The following is a 24,553-nucleotide window of genomic DNA, read 5'->3' as shown; positions in this document are numbered from 1 at the left end:
GCCATAGCATATGCATCATTCTGCTTTCTTGAATTGTCCTACTCCTAGGCATAGCAGCCAACTCCTAGAGGCCTAGGTGCCTTCCCCCCCCCAAAAAAAATACTAGTAAATACCGTATGTGAAAGAGTCATCCCCCCCATGTTGATGGGCTTTCTATGTGGGGCTTATCTGCCCCCCCCATATTTTATTAAGAATGGAAGAGGGAGGGAAGGAAGGAAGAAATAGAGAGAGGGATAACTCATATTTGTGGGTGCCTCTGGGTGACGCTGTGATGCTGGAACTCTGCAGCAAGAGGACGGGAGGGTCGGGCAGGCGAGAGGGGGTGGCAGGGCGGGTGAGGGTGAGGGAAGGCACGGCCGCAGTCACGACAGCTCCGAGGCGTTGCTGCATATCAGCATAATATTTCAACCATGTTGTGGGTTCAAGCCCCACCTTGGGGGGAAAATCCTGCATTGCAGGGGGTTGGACTAGATGACCCTTGTGGTCCCTTCCGACTACAATTCTATGATTCCATTGATATATTACCATAGCATATGCATCATTCTGCTTTCTTGAATTGTCCTACTCCTAGGCATAGCAGCCAAATCCTAGAGGCCTAGGTGCCTCTCCCCCCCCCCCAATTACTGGTGAATACCGTATTTGAAAGAGTCACCCCCCCCCATTTTGATGGGCTTTCTATGTGGGGCTTATCTGCCCCCCCCCAGTATTTTATTAAGGATGGAAGAGGGAGGGAAGGAAGGAATAATAGAGAGAGGGATACCTCATATTTGTGGGTGCCTCTGGGTGATGCTGTGAAGCTGGAACTCTGCAGCAAGAGGATGGGAGGGTCGGGCAGGGGAGAGGGGGTGGCAGGGCAGGCGAGGGCGAGGCAAGACAGGGTCGCAGTCTCGATGGCTCCGAGGCGTTGCTGCATATCAGCATAATATTTCAACCATGTTGTGGGTTCAAGCCCCACATTGGGGAAAAATTCCTGCATTGCAGGGGGTTGGACTAGATGACCCTTGTGGTCCCTTCCGACTACAATTCCATGATTCTATTGATATATTACCATAGTATATGCATGATTCTGCTTTCTTGAATTGTCCTAGGCATAGCAGCCAACTCCTAGAGGCCTAGGTGCCTCCCCCCCCAAAAAAAGAAATTACTGGTAAATACTGTATTTTAAAGAGTCCCCCCCCCATGTTGATGGGCTTTCTATGTGGGGCTTATCTGCCCCCCCCCCCAGTATTTTATTGAGGATGGAAGAGGGAGGAAAGGAAGGAAGAAATAGAGAGAGGGATAACTCACATTTGTGGGTGCCTCTGGGTGACGCTGTAATGCTAGAACTCTGCAACAAGAGGAAGATACCGGTACACCTGTACAGGAGCCTTGTAAGCAGCTTTCTCTCTGCTTGATTTACAGCAGGCACGTCCAACAGGTAGATTGTGATCTACCAGTAGATCACTGGATGTCTGTGGTAGATCACTGCTAGATCACTGGCACCCCTAAAAAAAGCTCACCCAAATTTTTCCTCCTCCCTAAAAAAAGCTGAACTATGACCTGAAGCCCTAAACAAAAATGGGCCTCCCTCCCTCCTAAAAGAAGCTCAACAAGTTTGACCTAAACCCCCCAAAACAGGGCTTCCCTTCCTTAAAAAAACTCAACAGCTTTGACCTGAACCCCCCAAAAGGGGGTAGATCACTCCCAGTTTTTAACTCTGTGAGTAGATCAGAGTCTCTTGGGAGGTGGCCACCCCTGATTTACAGTATACAGATGCAGGAGGAGGGGCAGACTGGAACACCAATGCTTTTTATAAACATCACTGTGTCTATCAAAGCTACAGCCCCCCCCTTCTTATTCACTTCCTTTTAGCCTTGCAGGGCCACCTTAGTCAAACTGAATCCTCTGCACCCTCATTAAATCGCCAATAGAACTGTTAATGCGATCCCTGAATGCCCATTAACAACTCCCACTGAATAACGATAGGGTGAATAGGGTGGACCTTGCCTGAAGGGATATTCTGCTCCATTGTCTTAACTGCTTAAGTACTGGTAGCCACTTTGCTTTATTTATTTGATGTGTTTTTGTTACAGCTGTGTTCCCGCCCCCAGCAAGTGGAGAGCTGCTCTTGCTAAAGCAAAGCCCTTTCCACTTCAGTTTTTGGAGGGGCAAAGTATTGGTTATGGTCTGTAAAATACAATAATTTTTTGCTTCTAGGGGGGGCAGCTGCCCCCTCCTGCCCCCCCCCTGTCTACACCCATGCCACATCCTTTTGGAAAATATAAGACTGGAGTTTCACACAGGGGAAGTAATTCCACAAAGGGGAACGGAGGTCAACTTCCAAGAACTGATAGAGTTCACCCTATTTGTGAAAGTGTATGCGAATATAGAACCGTTGCTTAGAGCAAAAACTTGCTATACTGTGGAATTCATTTAAAGATGACACGCAATATGCCAAACAAAAGACCTTCACATTGAAGCCAGTGTGGTGTAGTGGTTAAGAGCAGTGAACTCGTAATCTGGGGAACCGGGTTTGCGTCTCCACTCCTCCACATGCAGCTGCTGGGTCACCTTTGGCTAGTCACAATTCTCTGAAGTCTCTCAGCCCCACCCACCTCACAGGGTGTCTATTGTGGGGGAGGAAGGGAAAGGAGATTGTTAGCCGCTTTGAGACTCCTTCAGGTAGTTCTCGAAGCTACGAACATGAGTTTGACGAAACTGCGGGAGGCAGTGCAAGACAGGAGTGCCTGGCGTGCTATGGTCCATGGGGTCATGAAGAGTCGGACACAACTAAACGACTAAACAACAACAACAATCAAATCCAAACTCTTCTTCTTCTTCTTCTTCTTCTTCTTCTTCTTCTTCTTCTTCTTCTTCTTCTTCTTCTTCTTCTTCTTGAACAGAGGTACCCTTATGTATTTTGAGGAATGGGCAAAGTGAGCAATGTATATAAAATCTAAATAATATAGCCAAAAAGACCAGTGGCACATGTTCCTTGCAATGTTCCTAGAAGTACTCAAATGTATGGAATCTTTATGAATCTTTATGAATAAATGAAAAAACCTCATGCTCTGTAGACATGGTAACATAGTCTAAAGATTTGAACACAATAGTCTGATTATGAACTGCCCCATAGTTTCTTCAGAGAAGGCATAAGAACTGCTTTGATGAAGGGATATTTTTTTTAAAAAAATATTTTTAATTTGTTAATTTATTTATTAGATTGTCAGTCACTATATTTTGCCCAGGGCCAAGTCAGCATTGATACACATTAAATCCCACAAAAATATGGACACTCTGGAGACAAGTAGTATGTGCTACAAGGCCTCTCACCGACCCCAAAAGCAACCATGCACAAATTGAAAAAGAGGTGCTGGCCTTTGTATTTGAATGTCAAAAAAGTCCACACATTTATATATGGGAGATCGGTATTAGCAGAAGCAGATCACAAATCCCTTGTCTACATTGCAAATGGTGGCTTCAAGTATATCCTTCCAACTTTTCTCTCTCTATTTGTTGGATTTCTCTCTAAAATGAGCAGTTTATCTAGCTATAGCTTTAAATATAATGGAATATAATTCGTTTTGTGTTTGTGGAAGCAATGAAGAACAACAATCCTTCAACGTACTCTACAATAAGTGACTATTGCTAAATTTGTGTGTTCTGACATCTTAGAAAATCACTGGCATTGGCTAAGTTTTAAAGCTCTTTACTTCCTCTACAATACATATCACAAAACATAGAAAAGCAGATCAATGTTGGCTAAACTTGCGCACAGTGGATCTCCATGGATTTAGACAGAAGGATTTGTCCAACTTACCTGTACGTTACAGAGACTGAACTTGGGACTTTTCCCATGCATGGTATGTGCTTTACTAGAGCTGAATAAAGGTATTCTTGGCCATAATTAGGGAAAAAATCCCAAATTACATGCCCGTATTTCTCTCTAGATAAATACCATCAACTAGGGTGACCAAGACAGTTTCAGTGCCATGACCAAACCTGAACCAAACTCAAATGGCACACGAAAGCTCATACTTATGACAAACTTAGTTGGTCTCTAAGGTGCTACTGGAAGGATTTTTTTATTTTGTTTTGACTGCATCAGACCAACACAGCTACCTACCTGTAACAAACTCAAATGGATACAACTCAAGTGTATTAAAGCACTTTGTTGCCCAGGTGCCCTAACTGTGTATGTACAATAAAAAAATTCCTTCAGTAGCACCTTAAAGACCAACTAAGTTTTTATTTTGGTATGAGCTTTCGTGTGCATGCACACTTCTTCTGAAGTGTATCTGAAGAAGTGTGCATGCACACGAAAGCTCATACCAAAATAAAAACTTAGTTGGTCTTTAAGGTGCTACTGAAGGAATTTTTTTATTTTACTTCGATCCAGACCAACACGGCTACCTACCTGTAACCTGTGTATGTACATACAACTTACATACAACACCTTCAAACACCCCCATTCCTGTCCCCAAGGTTAATTCAATAACTTGTGCAAAGATTTAGTTTACCCGTCCTGCCCTCTAACACTCTCCACCCCCAAAAAACCAACTGCGTAGTTTGGGAGTTGGAATGGGTGAAACCATCAATTTAATTTTCTCTCAGTTTCTCATTTTTGCAATTTCCATTTCAGTTCTCCATACTTCCATGTTGCTTTACACACACACACACACACACACAGAGAGAGAGAGAGAGAGAGAGAGAGAGAGAGAGAGAGAGAGAGAGAGAGAGAGACTTGTGAAGTCAGATTGACAGTGCAAATTTCTAATACATATGTTGCATGGCATTTTGTGTAATATACGTAATCTGCTAAATTCAAAAAACCCAATGTAATTAATTTCTGCATGCAGTGACTTTTTTTTCTTGCGGGGACGCAGGGGTACGCATACCCCTAAACATTTTGTGAATCTAAGTTTGGCCTCATTGAGGGGCAGTATTTTAATATTAGTAGGAAAATGAGAGTACCCCTAAACATTTTTTTAAAAAAGCACTGATTATATGCATCTTATGCACATTTTAACAAAGTGTAAGCTGTAAAACAGGACAAAGGCCAGAATTAAGGGACATCACACAAAAGTGGGCACTAGAAACCTGTGTAATAGCCTGGAATAAGTGTGGGACACAGCTTACGCAAACATAATTGAAGACCTTTTACCTTTTTCAGTATTTACAGCACTGCCTTTTGGATGTTCTTGTTTCTGAAGCTATAGCTAATGGGATTCAGTAGTGGTGCCAAAACAGTATACAATACAGCAGAGAGCAAATCCATCGTTGTAGAAGAAAATGGTTTAGAAGTCATATATGAAAACAAATATGTGCTAATAAATAAAGAAAAGACAGTCAGATGGGGTATGCAGGTAGAGAATGCTTTATATCTACCTTGAAAAGATGGGATTCTCAGCACAGCAGAAAAGATGTAGCCATAGCAAACAAATATGAACCCTCCACAAAATGAATGTACTCAGGAATACTGTTTGTGTGTGTGTGTGTGTATCCTAATGAAAACTAATCAGACATTGTGTGTGAAACTTTCCTAATATACACATTTTATATGCAATTTTGGCCAATACACATTCATTTGCAAAGCACTATTACATAGTATAATACATTATTATGCTATTTTCAATGACATTTGCATTGTTATGAAATGCACAGGAAATGTGATGAAAACTCATCATTGTGTGTGAAACTTTCCTAATATACACATTTTATGTGGAAATTTTCCCAATACACATCTATTTGCAAATCACTATTACATAGTATAATACATTATTATGCTATATTCAATGACATTTGAATTGTTATGAAATGCACAGGAAATGTGATATGTATGAGACACTATGCAAGCAATCATGCCAGAAGACTTCTAATTATTTTCGGTATTTTCAACACAGCCTCCTGGAGGTCTTTGTTCCTAAAGCTATAAATAACGGGATTCAGTAATGGTGGCAAAACATTATACAATACAGCAGAGAGCAAATCCATTGTTATAGAAGAAAGCGCTTTAGGTCTCATGTATGAAAACACAACTGTGCTCATAAATAAAGAAAATACAGTCAGGTGGGGGGTGCAGGTAGAGAAAGCTTTATATCTGCCTTGAACAGATGGGATTCTCAGCACAGCAGAGAAGATGTAGCCATAGGAAAGAAAGATGAACCCTCCACAAAATGAATTTAGTATAACCCCAATGGCAAAAATCAAAATTTGGTTAAGCTTTGGGTCAGTACAAGAAATCTTTAGCAACTGAGGGACATCACAGAAATACTGCCCAATAATATTGGACCCACAGAAATCTAGCCTGAAAGTGATAATGGTTTGTAACAATGAATGGATTGGGCTGATTATCCAGGAAGCAGCTGTCATTTGGATGCAGGCATCCCAGTTCATGATTAGCTCATACTGCAGAGGATGGCAGATTGCAACATAGCGATCATAAGCCATGATTGTGAGCAAGGCAAGCTCAGAACCTACAAAATTCACAACTAAGAAAACCTGTGCAACACAGCCAGCAAAAGAAATCCTTTTGTCATCTGACAAGGAAGCAGCAATGGATTTGGGGATAGTGGCTGAGATGTAGCAGATGTCTGATAATGATAGGTTGCCTAGAAAGAAGTACATAGGAGTATGCAGTCTGTAGTTCAGGGCAACAGCAATGATGATGAGGATATTCCCCACTAAGGCTATTAAATAAATGGAGAGAAATATCACAAAGTACAAAAATTGTTCACTTGGGTCACTGGAAAACCCCAACAGAAGAAATTCTGTCACTGTAGACTGGTTGGCCATCTTGATTCTTTGAAATATTTCTTTAAAAAAATTTCTAGAAGAGTAGCTCTCTTATTGGGTTTTAGCAACAGCAGCAAAGCAGTTGTTACACCTAAAATTAGAAAGGAGTTAATGAAAGTCTGTTGGTTGAGGCGAATATGCAGGCAATTGTATGTGGGGTTTGCCCCCTACTGTATCTCAGTATGATGTAATGGGTGATGCCAGCAGTAAACATTCAACTGGCACCATTGATTCTCCCCAGTACTCATAGAATTTTAGAGTTGGAAGGGAACACTGAGAGCATCTCAGGAAAGAGTCATCTTGGTTACATGTCGAATCAAGAATGAAAAAGTAGAATCAACTCCTAACTGTAGCTTATGATAGCAACCAATGAAAGATCATGATGCTTTGATGAGAGCTCAGGGTTTAAACCCAATCTCCAGAATTTTGAAACACCACATTTTTATCTTCTCTTCCCTATAAATGTAATCTATTTTTATCATAGAATAGTCATGTCTGCATTAATCTTACTGCTGTATTAAACATTTTGAGGTCTTTGCAGAACTGAAATATGAGTACCTTCCAAGTCCTAGTCTCCTCTGAGGATGGACAAATTGTGTTCCACTCACCTCTATTTTTGACTGGAAGAAGAAGGTCAAAATTCTGGAGTGCAGTCTTTAGTAGAAGATATAGATTTTATGACAAGGAGGAATCAGTTCAGCCTCCCTGCTGTCTGTAGTGTTTCAGAGAGTCACTCCTTGGAGAATTTCATTAAATTTCTGTAGTGTTTCAGAGAATCACTCCTTGGAGAACCTCACCATAATGATTTGCAGGTCCTGATTTACACAACAAGGAGTGCAATTTTCTTAATAATAATAAAGTATTGTATATATTGTGGCAGTCAGAGTGTTGAACTTGATTAACTTATGTATCACTGCAAAAAATCTTTTGTAACTGAGGTAGGTCACAAAATATTGTCCTATGATATTGGTCTCACAGAAATATAGCATGAAACTGAAACTGGATTGTGTGTGGAGGTCCCCAAAAACCACCCCTCAAATAACTCACACCATAGACAGAATTTTTGTTTAATGGTTTTTGGCATGAATTTGGCCACAACTTTTATTGAAATACAAATATAAAATAAGTGAGTGGTTGCATAGGCATTGATTCTCCAACTGTCACCTAAGGACAGAAATAAACTTGCCTTGTCAACAAGGGGAAACCCTACAGGGAGAGACAGGGAGTCGGGTCCAATAGGCTCTCCCCTCTCCCCTCAGGCTCCCAGGGGCTCATGTGTGTTGCTGGCCCCCGACCGGGGTTATGGACACTGCATAGAGCCCCTGTATTCCTGACCAGAATCTCTCCTAACTCAGGCATTAATTATCCAGCTGTCACCTAAGGACAGAACTACAGTAAACTAGCCTTGTCAACAGGGGAAACCGTACAGGGAGAGACAGGGAGCTGGGTGCATAAGCCCACCCCTCTCCCCTCAGGCTCCCAAGGGCTCTCGCGCGGCCCTGGCCCCCGACCGAGAGAGTTACGGACTTGCATCGAGCCCCTGACTTCCTGACCGGAATTTCCCCAACTCAGGCATTAACTTTTGGGGCCAACACAGTCAACAAGACCCCTACCGTGTTTCTCCGAAAATAATTCACCGTCTTATATTTATTTTTCCTCAAAAAAACACACTATGGCTTATTTTCAGGGGATGTCTTATTTTTTTCCTCCTCCTCCTCCTCCTGCCGCGGCCAGTATTGCTGCTGCGCCTATCACTATGTCTTATTTTCGGGGTATGGCTTATATTCCTTGAATGCTTAAAAATCCTGCTATGACTTATTTTATGACTACGTCTTAAAATAGGAGGAACAGGGGACGTATGGGGAGCAAATAATTTGGAACAGGTCTTTGATTTTAATCGGAAGCAACTGATTTGGTTAAAAAAACTTGGGAAGGATCCAAAGCAAAATGATATGCTATGCAATAGGATGTGGGTGTGTTAGGTGTTCACACCTTGGCTAGAGATGAATTAGGAATGGCTGAAGGACTCTAGCTGGAGTTCAGGTGCTTTGAGAAACAATACTGTTATGGGTTTGGAGAGGGGACTGTATGCCTGGGCCCCCTTCTAAACCCTGGATCCAGGAAGTGTTAAAATCTAAGCAATCTAATTCACATTGCGTGGACAGGCGGAGTCCCCCAAACCCCCAGGCGACCCCCTGAGCAGAATAAAGACACAGGGCAAAATGCTATAGGATTCAAATTGGCCACAACTTTATTAAGATTCAGATGTAAGGAGACCTTGGCTCAGGCATTGGGCGTTATCCTTCCCACTCCCCATCCGGGGTTCTGGGAGGCTTCGGGGTCCTCCACATGTATGGGGGTTGGGGCTGGCTCTGGAGAACTTATGTTCAAGCAGAGAGAGCCCATCCCCTGTTCACCGCCACTTGAAGGGGGAAGTGATGACCCCTATTGGCATGGTCAAGGCTTCCTCCAATACCCCGATCATTTTGCTGCAAAGGGAGTGAGGTCTCCGCCTCACGCCCCTCCCTCTAGGAAAATCGCCAAAGAATTCCGCCCAAGGCCTGACACTACCAAAGTTGTGACGTATTGCTACAGGAAAGGCGAAACCTGCCAATGCAGGAAAATTCCTTTCCGACTCTTCAACAGCGGCCTTGACATAGCAGCGCCTGTGAACCTGTAGAGAAAAGGTTAACCTGCAAAAGAACTTGAATGAGGGTATGGAGGGTGGGAGAAGCTCTGGAACCAACTGGTGCTTGGAGGTAAGATTCAAATTCTATTGTGTGAGCCGGACAGTCCCTCCCCTTACCTGGCCATCCCCTGGCAACACCTCCCCAGGCAGGATTGGATGATAGGCTTGGGTTGGCCGAGACCCATGACATCCTACCTGGGAAGGCGGTGCCAGCCCCGAACTACCAGGGAGTCGCCCTCTGGGATCAGGGGGCTGTGTGTGACCATGCAAAAGTCCCCCCCCAATTGATGTGTGGAGCAGTCATTCCTAGAATAGCCCGGCTAGCTCCCTGGTTCGGGAATTGGCCATTAAGGTAACAAAAAAGGAGAGGCTCTCTGCCAGGTAGCAAATGGGTGGGGCCCCTTCTTCAACTTCCTGATAGTTAGAAATACAATGGCAAGAGTTGAGGGTGGGATAATGGGAGCTAGAAACTGGAAGAAGCAGGCTGGGAAGCTGGAAATACAGAAAGATGCTTGATTTCTGTTTATATTCAAATCTGCAGCTATGAGAGAAGCAAGACCCTCTTGGGGTGATAATGCTGTGAACCCTGCAATGTAGACTCAGGTTGTATATATGTTTAAATAAACCATATAGCCTATAGACCACACAGTCTCTACTTCACCTCATTCCAAGGAGAACACAAACCCTGGAACCTTTGAGATCTTGCACGGCTCAGAGATTTGGGGTGGCACGAAGCAATACATTAAACAGCCATATGTTATTTCAAAGGTACAGATATGCGTTTTGGATAGCATTATAAGAACCTGAATTAAAAAAACCAACAAAGGAAACACAGTGAGTGCACAGTAAATGGGAGTCACAACACATTTAAAGGATTTAAAGGCATAGCGGCCAATCATCTGATTTTCACCAGGTTTTGCACTACAGTATTTTGCTTCTGAAAAGGAATGCAAACTAAAATTGAATATCTACTTTCCCACTCTTCAAAAACAACTTAGCTGATTTTCTAAATTGTATTAGTTCTTGTTTTTGTATTTGTGGAGAGGCATCGTGTTTTCTGCGGCCTGTAACTTAAGTGTTTTCCACCCAATTGGCAAATTCAGGACTATTCTCTCTCAGGGCAGCATAGTTGCCAAATTCTAGATAGATTGCGTAAAATGGAGGTGAAAAATGAAAGCAAATATGAAACTTGTGAAAAATCTCTACCTTTGGATGAGTATTATTACTTTACCTTTAAAGAGTGAGGGTGCAATCCTTTCATTTTTCTTTATTTGAAATAAATGCACATAATCAGTGATAGGTCAAGTCCATCCTCTTTTTGTGCTGATTCCCCCCCCCCCCTTTTTTAAATGAACAAAATCTCTGCATTTAAATTGCATCCATTTTGTATACTTTCTGTACACACTGCTCTGGTAAAATACACATTTTTCAGTTCTTTGTCATGACTCCCCCCCCCCCTATTAGTTTTGTACATAAAAATGTTTTGTGAGCACTTCTTCCATTTGGGAACTTCATTTCCGAAGCCACGGGAGGTACATAATATGAGCAAAAGCTTCATTCTAATCTATCTATCTATATATTTTAAGATGAATTTTTAGCCCACACTATAGCATGTTCCGGGACGCAGGTGGCGCTGTGAGTTAAACCACTGTGCCTAGGGCTTGCCCATCAGAAGGTCGGTGGTTCGAATCCCTGCAACGGGGTGAGCTCCTGTTGCTTGGTCCCAGCTTCTGCCAACCTAGCAGTTTGAAAGCACATCAAAGTGCAAGTAGATAAATACCTCCGGCGGGAAGGTAAACGGCGTTTCGGTGCGCTGCTCTGGTTCGCCAGAAACGGCTTAGTCATGCTGGCCACATTACCTGGAAGCTGTATGCCGGCTCCCTCGGCCAATAACGCGAGATGAGTGCCGCAACCCCAGAGTTGTTCATGACTGGACCTAATGGTCAGGGGTCCCTTTACCTATGCACATTTTAAGTGTAAGCTGTAAAAGAGGACAAAGTCCAGAATTTAGGGACATCACACAAAAGTGGGCGCTAGAAACCTGTGTAATAACCTGGAATTAGTGTGGGACACAGCTTATGCAAACATAATTGAATACCTTTTACCTTTTTCGGTATTTACAGCACTGCCTCTTGGATGTTCTTGTTTCTGAAGCTATAGATAATTATGGGATTCAGTAATGGTGGCAAAACAGTATACAGTACAGAAGGGAGCAAATCAGTAGAGAAAAACACCTTAGTTTTTGTGTATGAAAACACAGCTCTGCTAATAAATAAAGAAAATAGTCAGCTACTACTAATAAACACATTAAGTATTCCGATACTCATTGAACTGAACTGATATAGCTCTTTTAAAAAAGAAATGCCTATAAAATTAACCATGCACAACGACATGCATGACCTAGTAAGTATGGTGGTAGAATAACGCACCTCTAAAACAGTGAAGGAGGAGGGGCCACAGTTATGTGAGAAACTCAGGACAGAATATTGGATTCAAATGTGGTCCAGAGACCTCATCACTTGTGCAAAGACTTATTCTACCCTTCCTCCCACCTAACACCCCCACTCAAAAAGAAACCCAATTTAGCAGGCTGGGAGTAGCAAGGTTGAATGTGTCAATTTCATTTTCTTTCCATTTCTTAGCATTCGATCCAGTTCCTCACGTTTCCACATCGTCATACTGTGTGTTTGTGTTTGTGTGTGTGTGTGTGTGTGTAATGTCCTAATGAAAACTCATCAAGCTTTTTGTGTGAAACGTTCCTAATATAAACATTTTAAATGCAAATCTGCCCAATACACTTCTATTTGCAACATACAATTATATTAAAAATGCATTTTAAGGTATTTTAACTGACATTTGCATTTTTATGCAATGCACAGGACTTGTGATGTGTATGAGACACCCTGCAAGAAATCATGCTAGGAGATTTCGAATTCTTTCCGGTATTTTCAACACGGCCTCTTGGATGTCTTTGTTCCGAAAGCTATAAATAATGGGATTCAGTAGTGGTGGCAAAACAGTATACAATACAGCAGAGAGCAAATCCATCATTGTAGAAGAAAGCTCTTTAGGTCTCATGTATGAAAACACAGCTGTGCTCATAAATAAAGAAAAGACAGTCAGGTGAGGAATGCAGGTAGAGAAAGCTTTATATCTGCCTTGAACAGATGGGATTCTCAGCACAGCAGAGAAGATGTAGCCATAGGAAACAAAGATGAACCCTCCACAAAATGAATTTCCTATAATCCCAAAGGCAAAAATCAAAATTTGGTTAAGCTTTGTGTCAGTACAAGAAATCTTTAGCAGCTGAGGAATATCACAGAAATACTGCCCAATAATATTGGACCCACAGAAATGTAGCCTGAAAGTGATAATGGTCTGTAATGATGGATGAATTAGGTTGCTTATCCAGGAAGCAGCTGCCATTTGGTTGCAGGCATGCCAGTCCATGATTAGCTCATACTGCAGAGGATGGCAGATTGCAACATAGCGATCATAAGCCATGATTGTGAGCAAGGCAAGCTCAGAACCTGCAAAAGTGAAAACTAAGAAAACCTGTGCGACACAGCCAGCAAAAGAAATCCTTTTGTCATCTGAAAAAGAAGCAGCTATGGATTTGGGGATTGTGGTTGAGATGTAGCAAATGTCTGATAATGATAGGTTGACCAGAAAGAAGTACATAGGAGTGTGCAATTTGTGGTTCAGAGCAAAAGCAATGATGATGAGGAAATTTCCCACTAAGGCTATTAAATAAATGGAGAGAAATATCACAAGGTAGAACAGTTCTTCTTCTCGGTCACTGGAAAACCCCATCAGAAGAAATTCTGTCACTGTAGACTGGTTGGTCATCTTAATTCTTTAATATTTCATCGAACAATTTCTTGAAGAGTAGCTCTGTTATTGTGTTTTGGCAGCACCAGCAGAGGTGTTTGTAACAGCTAAAATTAGAAAGGAGTTAATGAAAGTCGATTGGTTGAGGGAATATGCAGGCAATTGTATGTGGGGTTTGCCCCCTTTCTCAATATGAGGTAATGAGTGATGCCAGCAGTAGACATTCAACTGATATCATTCATTCTCCCCAGTACAGTACCAATAGAATTTTAGAGTTGGCAGGGAGCATGGGGAGCATCTCAGCAAAGACACATCTTGGTTTCATGTTGAATCAAGAATGAGAAAGCAGAATCAAATCCTAGATCCATAGATCATAAGGGCAACCTTGCTATTAGATGTAAATAGCAACAAACAGACAACACGGTAATGTTAGCAAAACAATGAAAAGGTAAACCACTGTGAAGTGCAAATATTTAAAAATATATGCACCAGCAACCTTCACATATACAAGGAGTTTCAAAAATGTGTACAAAATCTCATGCTCGAAGTCTTAAAAGTCCAGTATAATGTGCAATAATCAAGTCCGATAGTAAAGTGCTATGATGTTCTAAACACATGCATGATACATCATAGCACTTTACTATTGTATTAAACCTTTTATTCAGTTTTTTCGGAACTGAAATATGTGCCCTAGTCTGCACTAAGGATGAGCTAATAGGATTCTACTCACCTCTGTCTTTGTCTGGAAGACGAAAGTGTCAAAATGTTGAAGTGCGGTCTTTAGTAGATGATTTATAGTTTGTGACACAGAGGGGTCAATTGAGCCTCCCTGCTTTCTGTAGTGTTTCAGAGAGTCCCTTCTTGGAGAACATCACCATGAGGATTTGCAAATCCTGATTTACAAAACAAGTGATGCAATTGTCTATATTTCCTACCATTATTTCCCCTCTATCTTTTAACCCTGACCCTTAACTTCAGTCTTATGTAAGGGATGCTTAAGAGTGAAGTGTTGATGAATGGGAAACTGATTTCAAAACCTACATGGTTGTTATATCTTTTTTATTGTCCAAGATGTCAAGCTGCAACTCAAATTAAGTACTGAATCTGATTAACATAAATAAATTATTCTGACTATTCTGAGCAACTACAATGTAGCACTTAGAGTGTTGGACTAGGACTAGGGAACCCAGGTTCAAATCTCTGCTCAGCCATTAAGATAACTGGGTGACTTTTCACCAATTTTCTCAGGCTAAGCTATCTTAGAGAGCTATCTGGAGGTTAGACTTTGGAAGGATGCCCTTCAGCTCCGTGGAGGAAAGGTGGAATATAACGACAATAAGTAAATATTGGGAGCACACCATCTGAAACAGGTCCATGATTATAAACTGGAGCAATAGTTTTGGTAAAAGAAACTTGGGAAGGATCCAAAGCAAAATTTTATGCTATGAAATAGGATATGGGTGTGTTAGGTGTTCACACCTTGGTTGGGGATGAATTAGGAAAGGCTGAAGGACTCTAGCTGAAGTGTAGCTGGTTTGAGAAACAATACTGCTATGGGTTTCATCTTTATTCCTAGATCCATGGATCTGTCAAGTCCTTACTACTTTGCCAATTGCTTCCCTGATCTTTTGATGTGAACTACCAATACAGCAATTTTATTCGACATTAAGTGAGCAGAAATTTCACATATGATAGTTTTCTGAGAAGCGTGTTGGATAATTTCAGCCCCTTCTCTCCCTCCCATCACAGGTTATTTATGTTACCAATAAGCACCCACAAACAGCATAAGAGGTTTTCTGCTCTGGTCCAGTAAAACGCTTGCGCTGCGCAGACCAGAAACAGTTCTCTTTGCAGAGCATTAAGCACAGCATCTGTATTCTTGTTGTGGTAAAAACCTTGTAGCTTGGCAGCAGAAACGACCCACCGAAGCCCAACTTTCTACAGACAGATTGATTGCATAACAGAAACACCTCCAGAGCTTTCAGACATGACTTCTCCACACCGCACAGGCAAACAAAACAAACGCTCTATATATACTTAGCATCTTAACAACTTAACAACTTAAATCACATGACCATGCTAATTTGCCAGCGTCTCAGGTTTAAAGCCCTAACACCCCCTCTCGCTGGCAAAAAATAAACAGTCCTACAAAGTTATTTCAGACCCATTTCTTCACAAAATTCTTCATGACGCTGAAACACAAGCGGTTTTGTAAATCCATCAGCTAAATTTTCATGACTGGGACAGTAACTTAATTTAAGAATTCCAGCTCTCACTATTTTTAAAAAGCAAATCACACACCACCTAGCATCAATGAAAAATCATTTGGCTTTGGTGAGAGCTCAGAATTTTTGATGAGATTCCCAGAATTTTGAAACACCACTTTACTATCTCTTACCTATAAATACTACCTATTTTTTTTCATAGAATAACCATGTCTTCATTAATCCCACTGCTGTATTAAACCTTTTTTCAGTCTTTTCAGAACTGAAATATGTGCCCTAGTCTGCACTGAGGATGAGCTAATAGGATTCTACTCACCTCTCTCTTTGTCTGGAAGACGAAAGTGTCAAAATGTTGAAGTGCGATCTTTAGTAGATGATTTATAGTTTGTGACAAAGAGGGATTAATTGAGCCTCCCTGCTTTCTGGAGTGTTTCAGAGAGTCCCTCCTTGGAGAACATCACCATGAGGATTTGCAAATCCTGATTTACAAAACAAGTGATGCAATTGTCTATATTTCCTACCATTATTTCCCCTCTATCTTTAAACCCCTGACCCTTAACTTCAGTCTTATGTAAGGGATGCTTAAGAGTGAAGTGTTGGTGAATGGGAAACTGATTTCAAAACCTACATGGTTGTTATATCTTTTTTATTGTCCAAGATGTCAAGCTGCAACTCCAATTAAGTACTGAATCTGATTAACATAAATAAATTATTCTGACTATTCTGAGCCAGTACAGTGTAGCGCTTAGAGTGTTGGACTAGGACTAGTAAATATGGACTAGTAAATATGGACTAGGACTAAGTAAATATTGGGAGCACACCAATTAAAATATAATCTAATCAAATAAATAAATAAATAAATATAAATAATATAAAATCTAATAAAATCAAATTTAAATCTTGAAATTGATGTCTCTCAGAAATGCAGCTGCATAATTGCCATTAAGCAAGTAAAACATTTTATCTTGAGGTTTCATTTTCTTCATCTGAGACTCACACAATAGAGTTTTCATGTCATTCTCAGCCTCATCATTAAGCCACTTCCGCATCTCACGGAGGTGGGGTTGTGGGCGTGGCCTGAGCGAACTCTCGCGATGGGGGCTGAGCGCTCAGCCCCCTCGCGAGATGGGAGTTCCCGCCTCCGTCATACCCGGGCCAACCAGTAGGGTTGGCTGGGAGGTGGGGCTACCCCTCTTCTAAACGAGCCAGAGACGGGAGCTCGGTCTCTTTCGCCCTGCTCTCAGCCCGCTCAGATCCCCACAGCAATTGGATTTATTGTTGGAATTAAGTAAGTGTGCAATGGGGGGGGAATACGTGCTCACCTGACACAGAAGCTTATAGGGTCAACAAAGCACAGCCTATATTCCCCTTAATTAATTTATGGTCTCATTTAGTTGAACCTCTACGAGGGTTATATTGTTGTTGCCTTGAGCAGTATGTTGCTACATTGTTTTATTGGTGTTACTGTTGCTTGATTATTTTACCCTCATAGCTGCATTGGCATCCTTCGTATTTTTAAATTTTATATTACAGCAATTAACATTTTAATTTTGTAGCTGTTAATTTATGCTTGCCTTGCATTAATGGTAAATTTTACTCAATAAAAATCATAGCTGCATTGGTGTCCTCTGTATTTTCCATATGTTATATTACTGCATCTAACATTTTAATTTTCTAATTGTTAGTTCATGCTTACCTGGTATAAACAGAAAATTTTTACTCGATAATAATCATAGCTGCATTGGCATCGGCCAGTAATCCTGCTCAGTTGGTATAGCATGAGGCTATTAATCTCAGTGTTGTGGGTTCGAGCCCCACGTTGGGCAAAGATTCCTGCATTGCAGGGAGTTGGCCTAGAGAAAACAGTATTTTTTAAATTTATATTACTGCATTTAACATTTTAATTTCATTGCTGTTAGTTTAGCCTAGGGGTCAGCAAACTTTTTCAGCAGGAGGCCGGTCCACTGTCCCTCAGACCTGGTGGGGGGCCGGACTATATATATGAAGAATTCCTATGCCCCACAAATAATCCAGAGTTGAATTTAAATTAAAGGACACATTCTACTCATGTAAAAACATGCTGATTCTCGGACTGTCCACGGGCCGGATTTAGAAGGCGATTGGGCCGCATCTGGCCCCCGGGCCTTAGTTTAGGAACCCCTGGTTTATGCTTACCTTGCATAAACAGTAGTTTACTTGATAATAATCAGGAGTAGTAAGAATTTTAATAAATAAATAATAAAATACTTAATATAGAAATAAATAAATAAAAGGGAAACCAATCAATAATAATTAATAATTATATTATTCCAATCTCCGGTGAATCGTCGAGATTGCTAAATGACCTTTGGCCTAATTACTTAACCAAATCTTAGAGCTGTACCACAGTGCACGATAATCTGCTTTGCATGCAGAGGGTCCCTGACACTTCTAGGTGGGATTTGGAATCTTCTTCATGAAACTTGTAAGATCAGAAGTGGTGCAGAATTAAAGCAGCTAGCACAGTTGCAGAGACCAAGTGTGCTGCAGGGGGTTGTACTAGATGACTTTCAGGATCCTTTCCAACTCTACAGTTTAATAATGCCAAGGTTCCAGATTCTATCCCCATATGGGAAGGCTGCATATCCTTGCATTACAGGGGGTTGGACTAGATGATCACCAAGGAACACTCTGTGATACTATTCCTGGGTTTACAGGATAATCAGTGCTGACAACCCCAAGGTTACTGGTTTAATCCCCATATGGAGAGCTGCATATTCTTGCATTACATACTCTGAGGTACCGTTTCTGGATTGGCAGGATAGTAGTGCTGGCAGAGCCAAGTTGTTCTTTTTCTTTTTACAGGCTGTGGCGTTTCACCTCTAGAGGGCCTAGAAGGGGTTAAGTTGCCAGGGAGGGAAACGACCAATGGGAGCTCTCCAGCCAGAAGCAGGGTGTATATAGAGTGAAGCAGGCAGGCAGATGAGAGAGTTGGGAGAGTTAGATGTGAGGAGAGTGAGATAGTTGAGAGGAGCTGGTGCTGGTTATTATTGTGGTGGCTGTTAAATAGTGAGATAGACAGGATACAGTGTTATGAGTTTAGTGATAATTATTATTAGTTATTTTTAGAGGTAATAGGCCGGTAATTCTTATTTAGAGGTATTAGGCCGGTATAGGAATCATCTGTGATTTTGAAACCGTTTTAAGCTTTGTACAGTAACCAATACGCATAAGAACATTCACTAAACCAACTTGTTTTATTTTACTATATCCTGGTCTGAGGTGTGTGAGTGATTGAGAGTATTTGTTTGTCGTTGGCACATCACCAATAGACCGTCAAACGTCCGGGGGTGATGTGCAGGTCTGTGTGACCGCGACACAGGCCCTATCCCCACATGGGATAGGTAAAGGTAAAGGGACCCCTGACCATTAGGTCCAGTCGTGACCGACTCTGGGGTTGCGCACTCATCTCGCATTATTGGCCGAGGGTGCCGGCGTATAGCTTCCAGGTCATGTGGCCAGCATGACAAAGCCGCTTCTGGCAAACCAGAGCAGCACATGGAAACGCCGTTTACCTTCCCGCTGTAGCGGTTCCTATTTATCTACTTGCAATTTGAGGTGCTTTCGAACTGCTAGGTTGGCAGGAGCTAGGACCAAGCAACGGGAGCTCACCCCGTCACAGGGATTCGAACCGCCGACCTTCTGATCAGCAAGCCCTAGGCTCAGTGGTTTAACCACAGTGCCACCTGGGTCCCAGGTGGGATAGGTGCATATTATTCATTATGGGATAGGTGCATATTATTCATTACAAGGGTTGGGAATAGGCGACCACCAAGGTCTCATCCTAGTGTTGATAACGCCTAAGTGGCAGGTTCCATAGATGACCAACCCGGGAACTTTGAGGTATTATTTCTGGGTTGATAGGATATTAGTGCTGATAACCCCAAGGTTGCAGGTTCAATTTCCATGTGGGAAAGCAAGTCTGCTTTAACTTGTGCAACTTGTGCAAATGGTGACAGTACTCTATATGCTTTACTAAACCGCACATGTGCTGATTGTTCCAATTATAAGATAAATAAATAAATACATAAACAAATACATAGAAAAATACAAAAATAAATAAATAAAATAAAATAAAAGTCTGGCATTTACTCCTTTTACCTCTTCAGCTTATCAGTATGAGATCTCTGGTTAGGTTAGCATCGTAGGCTGTTATATGCATTCTTCTTATGGCACCCAGTTGATGGTTAGAATGGAAGCAAGTCTGCTTTAACCTGTGCAAATAGTGGCAGTACTGTATATGCATTACTGAACCACACATCTGCTGGTTGTTTCAGTTATAAGATAAATAAATAAATACATATACAACAAATACAACAACAACAACAACAACAACAACAATAACCAACAAATAAATAAAACAAAGTCAGGCATTTGCTTCTGTTATATGACCTCCTTTTACCTCCTCAGCTTATCAGTATGAGATCTCCGGTTAGGTTTGCATCGTAGGCTACTATATGCACCTTTTTTATGGCACCCAGTTGATGGTTAGAATGCCCATATGCCATTCAGACACATGCATACCAGATCAATAGGGAAACATTTGAGTCCAAATAATTAGATCCTGGCTGATACTACCATTTGATATCCCGAGCAACGAAGTGTTGATGGCTGCAATGACTTCCTAGAGCAGGTGCCGACCTTGCCCTTCACATTGCACATACTTTCTTACCCTGAACATAATAAGTTAGGGATTTACATTTGACGCTAGAGCCTGCTCCTGTGGGTGTACATCAGCTGGGCTTCTATCCTCTTATTACTTTACCCGGAACATGATAAATCGACATTTACTTTGGCTCTAGAGCCTGTTCCTGTGGGTGTACATCAGCTGGGCTTCAGTCCTCTTCTTAAGTTATGCTCTTGAGGTATCTCCCAGGCAAGACAATTTGACATAGTTCCCACATTATATGGCTCAATCAGGGCTCCTTCACAGACACCTGTGTGTGCGTGATGCTAGCCTGGTTACTATTGCACACTATTTAACCTTTGGAAGTTTCTTTCAAAATACCGTAGTTCCAGTCCACCCCAGATGAAGGACTTTGGGGATCACCATGTTTACCCTGGAATTGATAATTGAGCTGTCATCAATGACCTTGCAAAGCAGTCGAAGATGATGTCACTCCCGCTACACGCAATTGTTCTGCTTCACCTTAAGTTTATCTTTACCTTCACAGCACATTTATTCCTGGAGTTACGAATGGCATCGTGTTGGCTAGCCTTGATGGCTTCTTGGCTCTGTCCACTCTCCTGGCTGATTTCATTGACTTTCTATTCAAACCTTTGTTTACAGATTTTATGGCCTATGGGGAAATCTGTGGGTATCAGGCGCAGTCAGTCCTCCCACCACAGAGCAGGTGCTTCAATACCTTGCTGACTGTGCAATCTGGGCGTGTGGTCAAGACTTTTAATAGTCTGACAGCTGCTATTCCTCTCTTAGCCTATAAATTGAATCAGAATCGGTGACGGACACCAGGCGATTCCTTCAGTTAAGGCCACCCACCCCTGGCCCCTTCCTTATCTATCAGGATGGGTTTGCGGAGCCCCCCCCCCTTCAACAAGTCCGCTAAGGGCACTTTGTGTTCTGACCTAACACTATCTGATACATAATTAGTGCTTCATATTCGTCAATTAAAACGGATCGGAGAGGGTAGGGTGCCTTCACGCGCTTACCAGCCTCAGGGCTTAGCAGCCCTTGCCCTGTGAAGGAAACCAGGTGATTCCTTCATTCGAGGCCTCCCACTCCTGTGCCATTCCTGATCCTCCAGGTTGGCTCTCGCCTAGCCCATCATCAGTTTACGCGTGTCAGCCGCAGGGCCATCGCGTCATGTGGGCTTCCTCTCTCCAGATTTACTGTACATTCCTTCTGAATTAGGGCAGCTACAACTGCAGTACACATAAGCCTCTCATTGGAGAGAGTAAATGAATTGGGTCGTTGAAAGTACGAAGCTTAAAAAGGTTACATCTGCCGCACAATGTGACTAATTATTTGACTTTGGCAAATCACTTACGTTCTTTTACTTTGTTCCCAGGAGATAATACGGTTAATAACTGGATGGATGATCACAGTATCATGCACTGGGCTTCGGAATGCACCTTTGATTGGGGACTGGGTCCCAATTTGGGGCGACCCCCACGGATCAGCGTTTCCCGGTTTACAAGGAGATGGATGTGCTGGGGCGAGCTCCTGCCAGCTGTAAAGGCCAGGGCCGCCTTGCAATATCCTTTGGTCTTCTCGGCTAGATAGACACATTTTGGTGCTACTTTCACACCCCCACTGCTATCGATAAATCAATGAAGTTTTTGGATCTGGCAGTGGCCAGAAAGGTTTTAGCCTTGAATGGACAAACTCTGCGAGGCCCTGGTAGTGTGCATCGAGGAAGTTCTTGGAGCAAATTTGCATAAAAGAAAAAGGGGGGCAGATCACGTCATCGTCGGCCCAGAGTTTGGAAATTTGATCCCGTTAAAGGGGTTCCGGGGGGGGGGTAGCTTTGTCCTGAGCCTGCGGAGGTCTGGGCCTTATGGCACCCCCCAACGGTGGCCATAGGAGGTGTCTCAGTAGATGTACATCATTGGGCTCCTTTCTGGTGGTTAATTTCTCCCAGACTGTAACACACGGGTTACAGTTGGATATAGCCTGTTAGGTTCCAATGCCTAAGCCAATACCGCTCAACAACCAAAACCAATAAAGTTGTGGCCTTTTCGCCCTCTTAAAATTCATTTCACAGTGTCTTATTTTCCTTTGGAGCAAGGGACATCGCCACACAATCACAATTACTAAGAACAGCTATACACCACTTTTCACAGGAACTCAAAAAGTCAAAAAAGTGGATTATAGTGTTACTGTTTTCAAACCAAGTCTCTGAAGTAGCTGAGGCTGTAAGACAGCTATGCAAAGACTGTCCTGTGAGATTCATCACTGAGTAAATTTTTAAATGAATATCGCCCCACTGAAAGCCAGAAGCTCCACCACGCCACATGTGTTAGAGATTTCGAACAGTAACAAAGATTACATGTTCCCCAGGAAAATGATCTCACATCTAGAATATTCAGCTGAACCATTGTTCCAGTGTTGATGTGTGTACACCTTCTCATCAACCTCCCCACCTTTATCAACTTCCATTATTCAATACTACACAGTGCATAGGCCCCTTTTCCTGATTCAGAAATCTGAGCTTAATTAAAGGGGAAGTCTTTCTCCTGGCAAGATGTTTCAGGGCCTCCTTGACTTTCTTGTTTCTCAGACTATAAATGAAAGGGTTCAGCAATGGAGTTATTACTGTGTTCAGTATGCTGACTACCTTGTTCAGGTCCAAAGAGTGATTTTTTTGTGGCTGAACATACATGAAAATGCAACTCCCATAGTAGAGTGTCACCACAATTAGGTGAGAGGCACACGTAGAGAATGTTTTCTGTCGTCCTTTGGCTGCAGGGATCCTCAGCACTGTTCCAATGATGAAGATACAGTGGAACCTCGGTTTATGAACACCTCGGTTTATGAATTTTCAGTTTATGAACACCGTGGACCCATCTGGAACGGATTAATTCATTTCCCATTACTTTCAATGGGAAAGTTCGCTTCAGTTTATGAACGCTTCAGTTTATGAACAGACTTCCGGAACCAATTACACCCATGCTTCAGTTTATGAACGCTTCAGTTTAAGTACTCCGCGGACCCGTCTGGAACGGATTAATCCACTTTCCATTACTTTCAATGGGAAAGTTCGCTTCAGTTTATGAACGCTTCAGTTTAAGTACTCTGCGGACCGTCTGGAACGGATTAATCCACTTTCCATTACTTTCAATGGAAAAGTTCGCTTCAGTTTATGAACGCTTCAGTTTATGAACAGACTTCCGGAACCAATTGTGTTCATAAACCGAGGTACCACTGTATAGGACAAACCTGTCACCAGTAATGAACCCAGAAGGAGCAAGGCTGCACTTACAAAATTAATCATTTCAATTTTCCTTACATCAAAGCAGGCCAGCTTGAGTAAGGGGTCAACATCACAAAAGAAATGTTTAATAACATTGGGTCCACAAAATGGCAGCTGGCCTACCAGGATTGTAGGTGGTAGGACTGCAAAGAAGACCTACATCCAGGAAGCAGCAATAAGCTGGAGGCAAAGGCGCATGGTCATGATGGCTGCATATCTCAGTGGGTTACAAATGGCAAGATAGCGGTCAAACGACATGACAGCCAAAAGGAAGAACTCACTGGAACCTGCTGAGAAGAAAATGTAGGCTTGCAAGATACAACTATGGAAGGAGATGGATTTTCTCTGACTCATGAAGTTGACTAGCATTTTGGGGATAACTGTGGTGGTGTAGAGAGCCTCCAAAATGGACAAGTTGGCAATAAACATGTACATTGGGGAGTGAAGGCTGTTTTCACAGCACACCAAGGTAATAATGATAAAGTTGCCTACCATACCTTACTTGAAATTCATCTTCCTCCTGGCCCGAGTTCTTGCAATTTACTGTTTATTTCTGGGTTTAAGAACGGACTTCTGGAATGGATTAAGTTCATAAACCAAGGTACTGCAGGTAGGTGGAGACCATAGGTATCCTGCCTAGGGAGGATGAAGCCAGTCCTTAACTACCAGGAGCCGCACAGGGATCTAGGGAACTGCACACGACCATGCAAAAGCCGTCCCCCATTTGATGTGGGGAGTGGTCATTCCCCACACCCCCACATGCATATATAGCAGATGGAGAATCACAGATCCTTCTGTTCCTTCCACTCCCACCTTGGCATTCCCAAAGTGCTTTAACATTCAACCTCCTCCCCAAGAATTCTGGATATTGCAGCTTTGTAAGGGGAACAGGTTTCACCCAACAACTATTTATTGTTTGTATTGTTAATATACAGCACCCTCTGCCATACATTCACTATGTCTAACGAGAAACTAGACTAACATATCTTAAAGCAAATACAAGGCCTTCAATTTTAAGAGTCAGATTTGTAAGTAACAGAACAAAAACAATTCTTTCAGAA

At 42.2% G+C, this 24,553-nt stretch overlaps 2 protein-coding genes and 1 pseudogene across 2 annotated transcripts; all 3 read right to left on the bottom strand.

The window, feature by feature from the left end:
- Window positions 1-5,838: 5,838 nt before the first annotated feature.
- LOC132592923 (olfactory receptor 14A16-like) lies at window positions 5,839-6,786 on the bottom strand. The gene has a single exon (XM_060281158.1). The coding sequence runs from the start codon at window positions 6,772-6,774 to the stop codon at window positions 5,839-5,841; it is 936 nt and encodes a 311-aa protein (XP_060137141.1). The 5' UTR covers window positions 6,775-6,786.
- A 5,590-nt stretch (window positions 6,787-12,376) lies between these two features.
- LOC132592922 (olfactory receptor 14A16-like) lies at window positions 12,377-13,312 on the bottom strand. Its single transcript, XM_060281157.1, has one exon. It carries the CDS (start codon window positions 13,310-13,312, stop codon window positions 12,377-12,379), a length of 936 nt encoding a protein of 311 aa, XP_060137140.1.
- A 9,355-nt stretch (window positions 13,313-22,667) lies between these two features.
- LOC132592921 (olfactory receptor 6E1-like) lies at window positions 22,668-23,987 on the bottom strand (annotated as a pseudogene).
- Between the last annotated feature and the right edge of the window lie 566 nt (window positions 23,988-24,553).

This window comes from Zootoca vivipara, chromosome 13, assembly GCF_963506605.1.
Source record: "Zootoca vivipara chromosome 13, rZooViv1.1, whole genome shotgun sequence".
Lineage (NCBI taxonomy): Eukaryota > Metazoa > Chordata > Lepidosauria > Squamata > Lacertidae > Zootoca > Zootoca vivipara.
Note: the sequence above shows the minus strand (reverse complement) of the source record. Positions and strands in the feature narration are given on the sequence as shown.